Source organism: Micromesistius poutassou, assembly GCF_964030765.1.
Source record: "Micromesistius poutassou genome assembly, chromosome: 13".
Taxonomy (NCBI): Eukaryota; Metazoa; Chordata; class Actinopteri; order Gadiformes; family Gadidae; genus Micromesistius; species Micromesistius poutassou.
The window spans coordinates 18,152,780-18,165,881 of NC_140283.1; the positions used below are offsets into that span (position 1 = coordinate 18,152,780).

The 13,102-nt window shown below is 49.5% G+C and overlaps 1 protein-coding gene across 1 annotated transcript in view; it reads left to right on the top strand.

The window, feature by feature from the left end:
- The window catches only part of reln (reelin), a 104,281-nt gene that overhangs the window by 67,766 nt on the left and 23,413 nt on the right, over positions 1-13,102 (top strand). Inside the window, 17 exon segments of the mRNA XM_084477669.1 lie at positions 582-694; positions 1,807-1,944; positions 2,167-2,353; positions 2,511-2,716; positions 3,326-3,497; positions 4,011-4,217; positions 4,769-5,004; positions 5,891-6,048; positions 6,414-6,621; positions 7,197-7,273; positions 8,154-8,312; positions 8,678-8,872; positions 10,234-10,507; positions 11,213-11,353; positions 11,835-12,012; positions 12,383-12,467; positions 13,075-13,102. The exon segment at positions 13,075-13,102 is cut by the window's right edge and continues 155 nt beyond it. Of these exon segments, the coding sequence (XP_084333795.1) occupies positions 582-694; positions 1,807-1,944; positions 2,167-2,353; positions 2,511-2,716; positions 3,326-3,497; positions 4,011-4,217; positions 4,769-5,004; positions 5,891-6,048; positions 6,414-6,621; positions 7,197-7,273; positions 8,154-8,312; positions 8,678-8,872; positions 10,234-10,507; positions 11,213-11,353; positions 11,835-12,012; positions 12,383-12,467; positions 13,075-13,102 (2,762 nt within the window).

The following is a 13,102-nucleotide window of genomic DNA, read 5'->3' on the forward strand; positions in this document are numbered from 1 at the left end:
AGGCATCCCATGATTCAACAAAGATTTTCAGTGATGACAATTGGCTTATAAATATTCATAGCACACCCCAGGCTCCCGTCAAGATCTTTATTGCCTTTGGGAATGAATAGGTCTTAATGAATCCTCATTAACTGCCACCGCAAATCCCAGAATGTGTGCAAAAATCGGATTTACTTTGACAATTGAAGCACGTAACAATAGAGTTACAAAACTCGACAAATGTTTAGTTGTACTTTCTTTCAGGAGATAAGGGTTATCCATATTCATCTGTGTGGAAGTAAAACTGTGTGTAAACATAAGAGCTGTAGTGAAAGAATGTTGCTTTTTGCAAATTGCAAAAAACAGTTTTCACGGTGAAATACAACTGACAGCCGTTGTTAGAAGAATAGCAATCCTTCTTGTCATTATGGGCAAGAAAATAGATCCTCCATCCTTGACGTATCATTACACATCTATCCAAATCCTAACAAATTGCAAATTTGGTAATTCTGGCCCACTGGCCCTTTAAGAATGAAACCAATAGCCAGAAGCACATTGACCATCGTCTGTGTATATTTACGATGGCGTTGTCCTCCACCCAGGCCTGTCTACCAGGGATGCCCAGCTGCTCTGAGTTCACAGCCCCCAGTGTGTACCACCCCTCTGAGTTCAGAGACTGGAGACGCATCACCCTGCCCCTGCCCCAGAAGACCTGGTGAGTAAACACACCCACACCATGTGAGGACCAAATAAGGGACGTTGCTATGCTGTTTTTTTGTGGTCGAGTCCATAGTAATGGAGTGGCGGTGCTTTCGGCTCCCATTTGTTAAGCATGGCATTAAAGCACTGCATGGGTGAGGGGTTTGATTCCCAAAGGGGCCGGCTGTGCTCAGAAAGTATGCAATCACTGTAGTGTAAGATGCTTTTAAAATAGTTCAACAAATTGTTTAAAATGACAGAATACCTGTCTAAGAAATACACAGCCATATAGTTGATAGAGATTGCATAAGACAATATTTTATGTTAGGTCGTCAGTCAGTTTTAAACATCAGAGCAAACACCGAGATTTATCAAATACAAACGCAGTCACCACAGAGGACATCGTAACCTCTCTTCCAATCAATTCCTCTCCCCAGCCCCCCCAGGCTCCTCACTGAAGATGCTCTGAGGTCATAGGGTCAGGGCGATAAACTGTAAAGCTGAATGAGGGCCCCCCGGTTGATCCAGACCTGATCCAGGGCACCACGGATCAGTGTCACCCCAAACCAGGGCCCCCCACCGGGCCATAATATAACATCCCTGTGCACCCCGTCTCCAGCTCTCAGTCTGTTTGTCATCACTTTACATGCACAGGCACGCGCCGAATACTCAGTGGCGAGCGTTAGAGCAGATGCTCACACATAAATACTCATGGAAACAATGGTAAACAAACGATGCAGAAAATAATTATAATTCTATGGCCGCCGTGGGTAATAAAAACTGTTGTGTGCAGATCAATATGTGTTTTAGGATTTGAGAGAGTGTTATGCAAGGCACCGTCTCTTTGGAGATTCATGGATGGATTTTCGATATGTTAACCAACGTTATGCCTACCTGTGTGTGTGTGTGTGTGTGTGTGTGCCTGTCTGTTTCTGTTTCTGTGTGTGTGTGTGTGTGTGTGTGTGTGTGTGTGTGTGTCTGTTTCTGTGTGTGTGTGTGTGTGTGTGTGTGTGTGTGTGTGTGTGAGAGTGTGTGTGTCTGTGCCTGTGTGTGTGTGTGTGTGTGTGTGTGTGTGTGTGTGTGTGTGTGTGTCTGTGCCTGTGTGTGTGTGTGTGTGTGTGTGTGCAGGTCCAGTGCCACGCGGTTCCGCTGGATCCAGAACTACTACGGGGAGCAGGACGAGTGGGCCCTGGACGACATCTACATCGGCCAGCAGTGCCCCAGCATGTGCCACGGCCACGGCTGGTGTGATCACGGACACTGCAGGTCAGTGTGCACACACACACACACACACACACACACACACACACACATACACATACAACAACACACACCCATGCACAAACACCCACAGACACACATTCTCTTGCTCATCCCTAAACACATACGTGTACACACATACACACACACACACACACACACACACACACACACACACACACTTGTTCCCTGGAGGGGATGTAAATGACCCATATTCTCTCCCAACAGGTGTGACGACGGCTTCTCAGGGACCGACTGCCAGCCCTACATCCCGCTCTCCTCCAGCGTGCTCTCGGACTTCGAGTCCCAGGATGCACTGCTCGCCACGTGGCAGGAAGTGATCGGCGGGGAGGTGGTGACCCCTGACATGGGCTGCGGGGTGGTCTCCTCCGGTTCCTCCCTGTACTTCAGCAAGGTGAGATCTGCACACCAAACACCGACACACAGGGTCTCTTTAGAAATAAATAAACACTAACTTGGAAAGTATCGCTCTTGAGGCACATTACTTACAATACTGTGTGTGTGTGTGTGTGTGTGTGTGTGTGTGTGTGTGTGTGATCCTGTTACTCCAGGCCGGGCTGAGGCAGCTGGTGAGCTGGGACTTGGACACGGAGTGGGCGGAGTTTGTGCAGTTCTATCTGCGCGTGGGCGGGGACTGGGCGGAGTGCAACCAGGCGGACAGCCGGGAGGAGGGGGTGCTGCTGCAGTACAGCAACGACGGCGGCATCAGCTGGGGGCTCATCGCCGAGATGTACTTCACTGACTTCACCAAGCCACGGTACGCCCTCCGCGCTGCTACACTGTACGACGTTTACACTGCTACACTGTACGACGTTTACACTGCTACACTGTATGACGTTTACACTGCTACACTGTACGACGATTACACTGCTACACTGTACAACGTTTACACTGCTATACTGTACAACGTTTACACTGCTACACTGTACGACGTTGACACTGCTGCACTGTACGACGTTTACACTGCTATACTGTACAACGTTTACACTGCTACACTGTACGACGTTGACACTGCTGCACTGTACGACGTTTACACTGCTATACTGTACAACGTTTACACTGCTACACTGTACGACGTTGACACTGCTGCACTGTACGACGTCTCACTGCTACACTGAATGACGTCTAAACTACTACGCTGTATGCCGTCTACACTACTCAACTATACAAAATCCAAACTGAGATAATCGAGAAGAACTCCACAATACACAGTTGTGGAATTAATGTTGGTTAATATTTCAGACAGGAATACTATGACTTGTGTTATATTAATAATAAACATTAATATTGGTGAAACCCTACAGTATATAACCAATAGTAGGCGATAACGCACCAAACCACCCACGACCACGCTGTGTCCCTCCAGCTTCGTCCATTACGAGCTCCCTCTGTCGTCCAAGTCCCCCTCCACCCGCTTCCGCTGGTGGCAGCCCCTGCACTCGGGGGACGGCTACGACCAGTGGGCCATCGACGACGTCATCATCCTGTCGGAGCGGGAGAAGCACATCATCCCCATGGCCAACCCCACGCTGCCCCAGGTCAGAGAGAGAGACCCCTCTCAGGTCTCCTGTCTGTCTGTCTGTCAGCTACCTGCGATCGCTTCACAGGGGGGGAAGCACTGAATGTCCTGAATGTCCCATAGAAGTATATTATTTAGGAGATAGGGAGAGCAGGACTGGGTGGTGGTGGGGGGGGGGGGGGGGAGGAGAGAGAAAGAGAGCGATAGAGACAGAGAGAGAGAGAGAGACAGGAAGGGAAAGAGAGAGAGAGAGAAACAAAGAGGATACTGGGATACTGCGCAGGATACTGTCGTGACTTGGGTGTTCAGCTCCAAACCGAAAAGGTTTGTTTCCCAAAAATTCTGCAGCCTACCTGTAGGCTCCCTTGAGGAAGGTGTCCTACCCCCCACCTCCCTGGCAAAAAACGTCTGCTAAATGATTGTAAATATAATTGTAATCTAATTGTAAATATGAAATATATGTAGTATTTATGGTGCAGATAAGCTTCTGCAGATAAGATTCTGAGCCTGTGTTTCTCCGCCATCGATCCAGAACTTCTACGAGAAGCCGGCGTTCGACTACCCGCTGAACCAGATGAGCGTGTGGCTGATGCTGGGCAACGAGGGCATGGAGCGGGACAGCAACAACAGCTTCTGCACCCCCACGCCCTCCGCCATGGTGTTCGGCCGCTCCGACGGGGACCGCGTGGCCGTCACCCGGGACCTGGTGCTGAGGCCGGGATACACCCTCCAGTTCAAGGTGAGCTCACCGCACGGGACGTACCGGGGGGACCCAGGCTGAATGAAAGCCCGAGAGCATAGGGAGTTTGATGTGAAAGTACGTCCGGTCTTTCTGCCATGCTGGCCTTCTAGGTTTTATCTCTTTCCCCTCCTCTCATCTCTTATTTGTTTCTGTTTGTTTAACTCTTTTCTTCTCTTTCTCTTTCTATCTCTCTCTCTCTCTCTCTCTCTGTCTCCCTCTCTCTTTACCTCCCTCTTTCTCTCTCTCTCTCTCTCTTGCTCTCTCTCTCTCTCTCTCTCTCTCCCTCTCTCTCTCTTTACCTCCCTCTTTCTCTCTCTCTCCCTCTCTCTCTCTCTCTCTCTCTCTCTCTCTCTTGCTCTCTCTCTCTCTCCCTCTCTCTTTACCTCCCTCTTTCTCTCCCTCTCCCTCTCTCTCTCTCTCTCTCCCTCTCTCTCTCTCTTTACCTCCCTCTTTCTCTCTCTCTCTCTGTCTCTGTCTCTCTCCCTCCCTCTCCCTCTCTCTCTCCCTCCCTCTCTCTCTCCCCCATTCCCCCCCCCCCCCTCCCCCAGCTGAACATCGGCTGTGAGCCGGACTTCAGCACCTCCGCCCCGGTGCTGCTGCAGTACTCCCACGACGCGGGCCGCACCTGGGCCCTGGTGAAGGAGGGCTGCTACCCGGGCAGCCCGGGCGCGGGGGGCTGCGAGGGCAGCGGGCGCGAGCTCCGGGAGCCCAGCGTCTACAACACGGGCGACTACGAGCAGTGGACCCGGGTCACCGTGCTCGTGCCGCGCAACGTGGCCGCCAGGTACCCGGGAGCCACTCGTACTGGTGTTTTTAGTGGCCAGGCAACTGTTTTAAAGGTGACACATTGTACCACCATGTGTGAGTGGGATTAACGCCTCATACCCACGTGTACACGTCCGTCGACGGAAGAGAGTGGGCGTGTCCGACGCATGGGGTGAAACGCGATCTGCGTGTAACGTGCGTATAACGCGATCTGATTGGCCAACGGATCCGTCGCTGCCTGAAAAGTTAAACTTTTCTCAGCTTTTGGACGCAAGAGACGGAGCCGATTTGACGGACGGACCCACACAATGCATTTCGGGAGCGTCCCATGTAAAGTCAATGAGATCCGTCGACGGACGTGTACAGTGGGTACGAGGCGTAACCGTAAAATCGGCCTCTTCTGACATCACAAGTGGGCGTGTCCACCTAGATGTGTGACAGACAGATCAGTCGACCAGCCTACCCAGTGGACTGTATCAAACGTTGCTCATCTATCAGTGATACATGTAGGAGAGCTTGTAACGGCTAGTCACACTCACACCTGGTGGTATAATAGGTGACCTTTAATATCCAACCATTGAACTGCTAAGGTGTTCATTTTGGACTGTGCAGGGAACGGTAGAATCAAAACGTTTGACGAACCGGCTGTGTAGTGCAGTTAAGTCTTATGTAATTGTGTAGTCCTTAATAGCTCCACAGTTCCAGTATCAAGGGCTTCACGGTTCCCACTGCCTCTTCACCCGTTAACCCTGAGCCCTCTAAAGGGCAAAGGAAAACTCCTGACCTGAATATCAACGAGCAGGAGCACAGATGAGGGATCCCTCCTTCCAGGGATGGTTAGGAGTGCTTCTCCTCCTCCTCCTCTTCCTCATCCTCCTCCTCCTCCTCCTCCTCCTCTGCCACAGCAAAACGAGGTTCCGCTGGTTCCAGGAGAGCAGCCAGTACCGGGACGCCCCCGCCTTCGCTCTGGACGGGGTCTACATCTCCGAGCCCTGTCCCAACCACTGTGGGGGCCACGGGGACTGCATCTCTGGCGTCTGCTTCTGTGACATGGGATTCACAGGTAGGACGGGGGACAGGGATCCCACCGGGACGATGACGAATCAACAGGACACTTAGCCTGCAGAAATACAGACAGACAGAAAGACCCAAGACAAATCATTCATATAATTGTATTAAATTTTTTCTTATCCTAGCTATCTTTGTTGTGTACGGAGAATGGGTTAACCTAGCAATTGTATGCGCTTGGCACTTGGTTCTATGAACATACTTACTGTAACGACAGCGATATATATAGTTTCTTTTTTTCTTGTACTTATTGTAAGTCGCTTTGGATAAAAGCGTCTGCTAAATGTAAACGTAAAAGACAAAGAAATCCACACCCGTATCGTCCTGAAGTGTCCCCCCTGGTGGTGTTTGTCCGTCCAGTGGAGCAGGACAGCTGCGTGCCCGCGGCGGCCAGCCCTCCCGAGCTGTCGGAGGGCTTCGAGGGGAAGCTCAGCCCCCTGTGGCAGACCCTGAGCGGGGGTCAGGTCGGCGGGGGCTGCGGGACCATCAGCGAGGGCAAGGCGCTGTACTTCAGCAGCCCCGGGCGGCGGGAGGCCCGCACCGTGCCCCTGGACACCACCAACACACGGTCAGGACTACACATGTTCCCATGCCGTTGTTTCCTTCCCGGTACCGACTACGATTCCTTAACTTGTTAGTTAAGGAATCAGTATATATCAGAATCAGTATATACTACCGTTACCGAGTATATACCGATAAAGAATCTAGCATTGTAAATTTTTGTTTTCAGAACTAGATCAGACACTTTCACTTTCACTATTTATATCTGTAATTATAATAATACATTGGTATTCTTGTAGTTAAGCGTGAGCATCCATGTTTTTCCGACTTGGCAGCTCGAACGCACGTTGGTCGGAGATGACGTGATTCCCATTCCGACTTTCCACCTCCGACCATTAATGTGTTTGTGATGTTCTTTGCCTGTGTAGTAAATGAGCAAGTCACGTGATGGTATGAGATCGGTGCATAGACTCGCGTACTCGCCGATACCACCCGATGAGGAATTTCCGATACGGGTATGGGTATCGGAACAACGCTAGTCAGGACCCCACTCCTCAAGCCTGTGGATTACACACTGATACCCTGAACTCTGGGATAGAACTGCGGCTGAACCATCAACCTGTTGTTGTTGTTGTTGTACAGGCTAGTGCAGTTCTACATCCGGATCGGCAGCAAGAGCCTCGGGCCCACCTGCACACGCCCTCGCTCGCGCAACGAAGGTAAGGAACCGCGATGAGATAAGACGAGGATAAGACGTTTAGATGCGATGATGTTGTGTGTGTTGATAAGAGGTCATGGATGGGAGATTAGGGGTACTTTGATGACAGCACAAGACTCTCTGCTGGTCCTGTGCACCACGTCCTGACCTGACACCTTGACATCGGGTCTCACGGGAGCTGAGGTCTACACTGCCTGCTTGTCCTCCTGAATGTTCTTTGCTTACAAGTGGATGTAATCCATCCTGTGTAGCTCAGGCAGGCAACTGTCAAAGCCTTTCGTTTGCCTCCTCATCAGCAGATTGCTGAGGGCAGATTTGTAGCCTGAAGGCTGAACGCTCAAGGCTCTGTCTGATCTCACTTACTAACATCCGACAAAGGTCTTACTGTCGGCCTTCAAACCATGTCTGAGGCCATTAGGCTATTATCTGAGGCTCTATTGTATACTATTGACTTACACACTAGTAGTTTCCAACCTTTTTTGACCTGTAAACCCATACTGCTTGGAAATCATTGCACCCAAAATGTCTTAGATTGTTGTGCATCTGCGTCCTGGTACATATTTTGAACCCAACCAACATCTGATGATAATATTGACTTCCGAGTGAAGTGGTAATGCTTGCTGTTGGCTATGAATCATTAGTCAGTCTGTTTGTATATACATATACATATATATATATATATAGCATATATATTACCATTTAAAAAGATTTAATCAAAAGTGTACCATAAAACAACATAGTATATAAGCCAGCCATCTCCCAGGACCCCACATGCAATTCACTCAACCCCAAGCAGGGTCACGATCCCCAGGGTGGGGAAACACCCGTCCCGCCCTCTGTACCCGTGCTACGACTGACCGCTCTCCGCCGTGTTCCTCCAGGCGTGGTGGTGCAGTTCTCCACCAACAACGGCGTGAAGTGGCAGTTCCTGAGGGAGCTGGACTTTGGCTCATATCTGGAGCCCCAGGTGGTGACCATCGAGCTGCCCCCCGCGGCCAAGACCCCCTACACCGTGTTCCGCTGGTGGCAGCCCCAGCAGGGTGGGTGGTACGGAGGGGAGACACACGCATTTACACCATTCAGTCATCTGGCAGTCAAGGCTTTTTATCTGAGGTTGACTGACAAGCGAGGCGAAGAACAATCACGGCGTGCAATACAAATTGGAGTAAATGCAAAACATTTCAAAGTGCTGCACGCGTCAAGTTTCATAATACAAGTACTGTGAGTGCAGTGTAAAGGAATCTTTAGTGCATAATTAAGGCACAAACACACACACACACACACACACACACTAACAAATTGTGTGTGGCACAGTTTGTCAACATTTCAGAATGTGTTTTTAAATGCGAATCCTTCTTCATTGCTTGTACCTTACCCTCTGCCCATTGGTCGGTTTGTCGTGCAGGAAAGCACTCTGCCCAGTGGGCGCTGGATGACGTCCTGGTGGGCATGAACGACAGCTCCAGGACGGGCTTCCACGACCGCTTTGACGGCATCGCCCCCCTGCGTCACAACTGGTACCGCATCCAGGGAGGGGAGGTGACTGTGGACTGCCTGTCCCTGGACACAGCGCTCACCTTCAACTCTGAGGCTATTGACAGTGGGTGACACACACACACACACACACAAGCACACACACACACACACACACACACACACGCACACACACACACGCACACGCACACACACATAAATCATAGATTAAATATGCCCCGCTTACTGTTTAGCATACACACGCATGCACATTCTGGCATACATATTCTCATATTCACATGCACATAGACAGTGTATATGTGTGTATATATATATTTATTTATTTATTTATATATTAAAACACACATACTCCATTTGCATGCCCACACATACACATGCGGTTTAACGAGCCTGTACATACTTGCATACATATGAGCAAGCCGATGCATAAACACAAACACATACACATTTGCATAATACACATTCAGAAAATGCATTAATATGTACAGATTACAGAATAAATGACACATGATGTAAAGCGACAAGAACAAACAAAAAAAAGAATACAAATGGAAATAAACGGATGACCCACCGCCGACACCGAGAGCGACATTACTGTAGCGGTCGCATTAAGGAATAACAGGATTAGGAAACGGCTCCGCAGCGCAGCGACCGCAGCGGGCCGAGGGGAGAGACCCAGTCGCGCGTCGCCCACGGGTTCTCCATTATTAATGAGGACAAATCTGAGTATCAGGAGCGCTATTACCGCCTTATTTATACATAAGCACCGTGCTGGGGCAGTCATCACTTTGGGCAAATATTGCATCGGCGCCACGGGGAGCCATCCATTACACGGACCGGGCGAAGCTAATATGGCAACGCATCTATAAACATTAAAAACTGAACACGACTGTAAATGCGGTGGACCGGCAAATACTGTGGAATTTCCCGGCCTTCCCCGCAAAGAATGTAGAGGTTATTCTCTAACATACGATGTGAGCACGTTACACCGATTAATCACCCAATTTGTGTCCCATGTATTGGCTACTTTATAGTCGATCATCTTTACAAATGACCCATTTAGTTGGAATTTATGTTGTGATTCTGTTAAAGTCAAATTCACATTCATTATCTGCTGTCCAATACTGCTATTAAAACTCTGTGTCACAAATTTCTCTTCAAGGAAATTTACTGAGGCATTATCTCCCAAGAAGTTCCCAGGCAAACTTCCACCAATGTTGGCCATCTTGTTTCTAAACGCTAGCAGGGAGATAGAACTGAAAGCGGAATTACGCATTCAGTTCCTTCACCCAGCTAGTGTTCAGAACCAATATGGAACCAGTATGGCTGCTCTGTGAATAAGGCCCATTGCCTCCACGACGGGTGAACTGCAATCGAATGAAAACCCAGAGTGACGTTAAACGCCTTCCTTCTCCCTCACCAACAGCGCTCTTCTCCCCTGTGCCCCTGTGCCCCTGTCCCCCACAGAGAAGCCCCGCTACGCAGAGAGCTGGGACTTTGAGGTCTCCGGCTCGTCCTTCCTGCAGTTCGAGATCAGCATGGGCTGCAGCAAGTCCACCTCCTTCTCCCACGGCGTGCGGCTGGAGTACTCCACCGACTGCGGCCGCCACTGGGCCCTCATCACGCCCGAGTGCGTGCCCCCCGCCATCGGCTGCGCGGGCTACACCCAGAGCTCCGTCTACACCTCCACCCAGTACAAGCACTGGAGGAGGGTCACCGTCTACCTGCCCAGCGCCGCCAAGTGAGTGCCCGGTGTTAGGTTTGATTGGTTGGCTCCTCTTTTCTATTATTCACGGTAGCCATTTACCTGTTACTAGGGAGCGCACTGTTAGGACTACGTACTTTGTGTGTACCCTGAGTTGTGGCAAGGCTGTAACGTTATGCTGTGGAGGGCTATACATAAATGGACTAAACAAGTTGTATAAGAACAATTATTGGAGGTGATTTAAATGTGACTTCCTGTTTCACACTGCAGGTTGTGTTTATGTAGGAGGCGTGTTTTTTTATTGAATCGTACATATTTTTTGGGCTCTCTATCCCTTAGTGTAACTTGGGTGGTATTGTCTGTGTTTTTAGTAGGTAGTTGGCGAGAGTACTGCAGGTGGTACGTGGGGTTTTACTCTGGAAATAGACAAATTTCATCATATGTCTTCCATTGTAATGAAATCCATTGATGTTTTGTGTTTATTTGTGTTTACTAAATAAACACACTGGGAGCATAAGCAGCGTTGCTCGCTTTCTTTCCATTGTTTCCCACTGGGAGTTGTCTATAAGGGGGATTGTGTATCTTGGCCCAGTCAATCACAATGTTGGCAATCTACCTGGAAGCCTCCTTAAGCAATCCAATAAAAATAAATTCCTATTTGTGGCTTTGGATTCAAAGCATCTGCTCGATGACTAAGAAGTGCCTGAGAAGTAAACAGTGTTTGAACTGTTTCCCACGCAGTTCCCCCAGGACCCGGTTCCGCTGGATCCAGACCCACTTCACCCCAGGGGCGGAGGGCTGGGCCCTGGACAACGTGCTGCTGGCCCCGGGCTGCCCCTGGATGTGCTCCGGACATGGCCTGTGTGACAACGGACGATGTGTGTAAGTGTCAACCTTCGCTCAGGACAAGGGATGTCACACTTGATTTAAACAATTATACAATTTTATAAAACAATATTTTTCTTCCTCTTTCCTCTGTAATTAAATAATTTGTACACAAGCACAAGTGCTGTTACATTTTTGGTACATATCAATCAATTCCCTCCTACATCTTCTCTTTTGCACTTCTCTCTCTGCTTCTCACTTTCCCGCCTTCTATCCCTATCACTCTCTCTCACTCTTCTCTCTCTCTCTCTCTTTCTCTCTCTTCCCCTCCCTCTATCTCTCTTCCTCTACCACTCTACCTATCTCTATCTCTCCCTCCCTCCCTCCCTTCATCTCTCTCCCTCCCTCCCTCCATCTCTCTCCCTCCCTCCCTCCATCTCTCTCCCTCCCTCCCTCCATCTCCCTCCCTCCCTCCATCTCTCTCCCTCCCTCCCTCCCTCCATCTCTCTCCCTATCTCCCTCCCTCCCTCCCTCCCAGGTGTGATAAGGGCTATGGAGGCAGCCACTGTGTGCCCCTGGTGGCCCTGCCGTCGGTGCTGAGAGACGACTTCAACGAGAACCTGCAGCAGGAGACGTGGCCCGAGGTGTACGGGGTGGAGCGCGGCACGCTCAGCGGGGAGCCCCTCAAGTCTGGCACCGCCCTGATCTTCAAAGGGGTGAGGAGGGGAGGGGGGGGCCCACCGTTAACGCCCCAACATCCACACCAGCAGTACACAAGAGTTAGGAACCGGATGAGGAAGGAGTTGTATCGACAACAATATCTCACATATGAGTAGTTTGCTGTGGTGTGTGGCTAGAGGAACACAAGATGTAAAAAAAAGTGTAAAAACAAATAAGACAAAAATAAGGATATAAAAAAGGACAAAATAATATTTAAATGAAATTCATCTGAAATATGAACAATACAAATTAAATCAAAAACATGTGTGTACATTTACAATAGAGATATGTATGCGTCAGTGTAATCTATGTTATTTTTGCCTTCTGAGTCAAAGTCAAACAACCCGTTGATACTTCTGCGTGTAGGACGGCCTGCGTATGCTGGTGTCCCGGGACCTGGACTGCACCAGCACTCTCTACATCCAATTCTCCTTCAAATTCATCACCAAAGGTACGTCTTACTCTTATTATGTTTTATGGCAAGGAGCTTTTCAGTAAAAACTGAAAACCTGGAGCCACGGACTGAATATTTTAGCAGTGGTGTCAGATTAAAAATATCCTGCCAAGCTTTTAGATTAAGAGCATTCATCACAAAGAATCATATTTTATCATATTTTATATTAGTCCAAATGAATCCAATCCAGCAATATACTCCAGCAGGTGTGCCCTTGCCTATCGTTAACCTGTGTGTGTGTGTGTGTGTGTGTGTGTATGTGTGTGTGTGTGTGTGTGTGTGTGTGTGTATGTGTGTGTGTGTGTGTGTGTGTGTGCCTGCGTGTGTGCATATACGTGTGTGTGTCTGTGTGTGTGTGTGTGTGCCTACGTGTGTGCTTGTGCATGTGCGTGTGCGTGAGTGTGTGTGTGTGTGTGTGTGTGTGTGTGTGTGTGTGTGTCTGCATGTGTGTGTGTGTGTGTGTGCCTGTGTGCTTGCATGTTTGTGTGTGTGTGTGTGTGTGTGCGCGTGCCTCCGTTCTTGCGTGTGTGTGCGTGTGTGTGTGTGTGTGTGTGTGTGCGTGTGCCTGTGTGCGTGTGCTACCGTGTTACCATGTGATCCCCAGGGGTCCCGGAGCGTTCCCACTCGGTGCT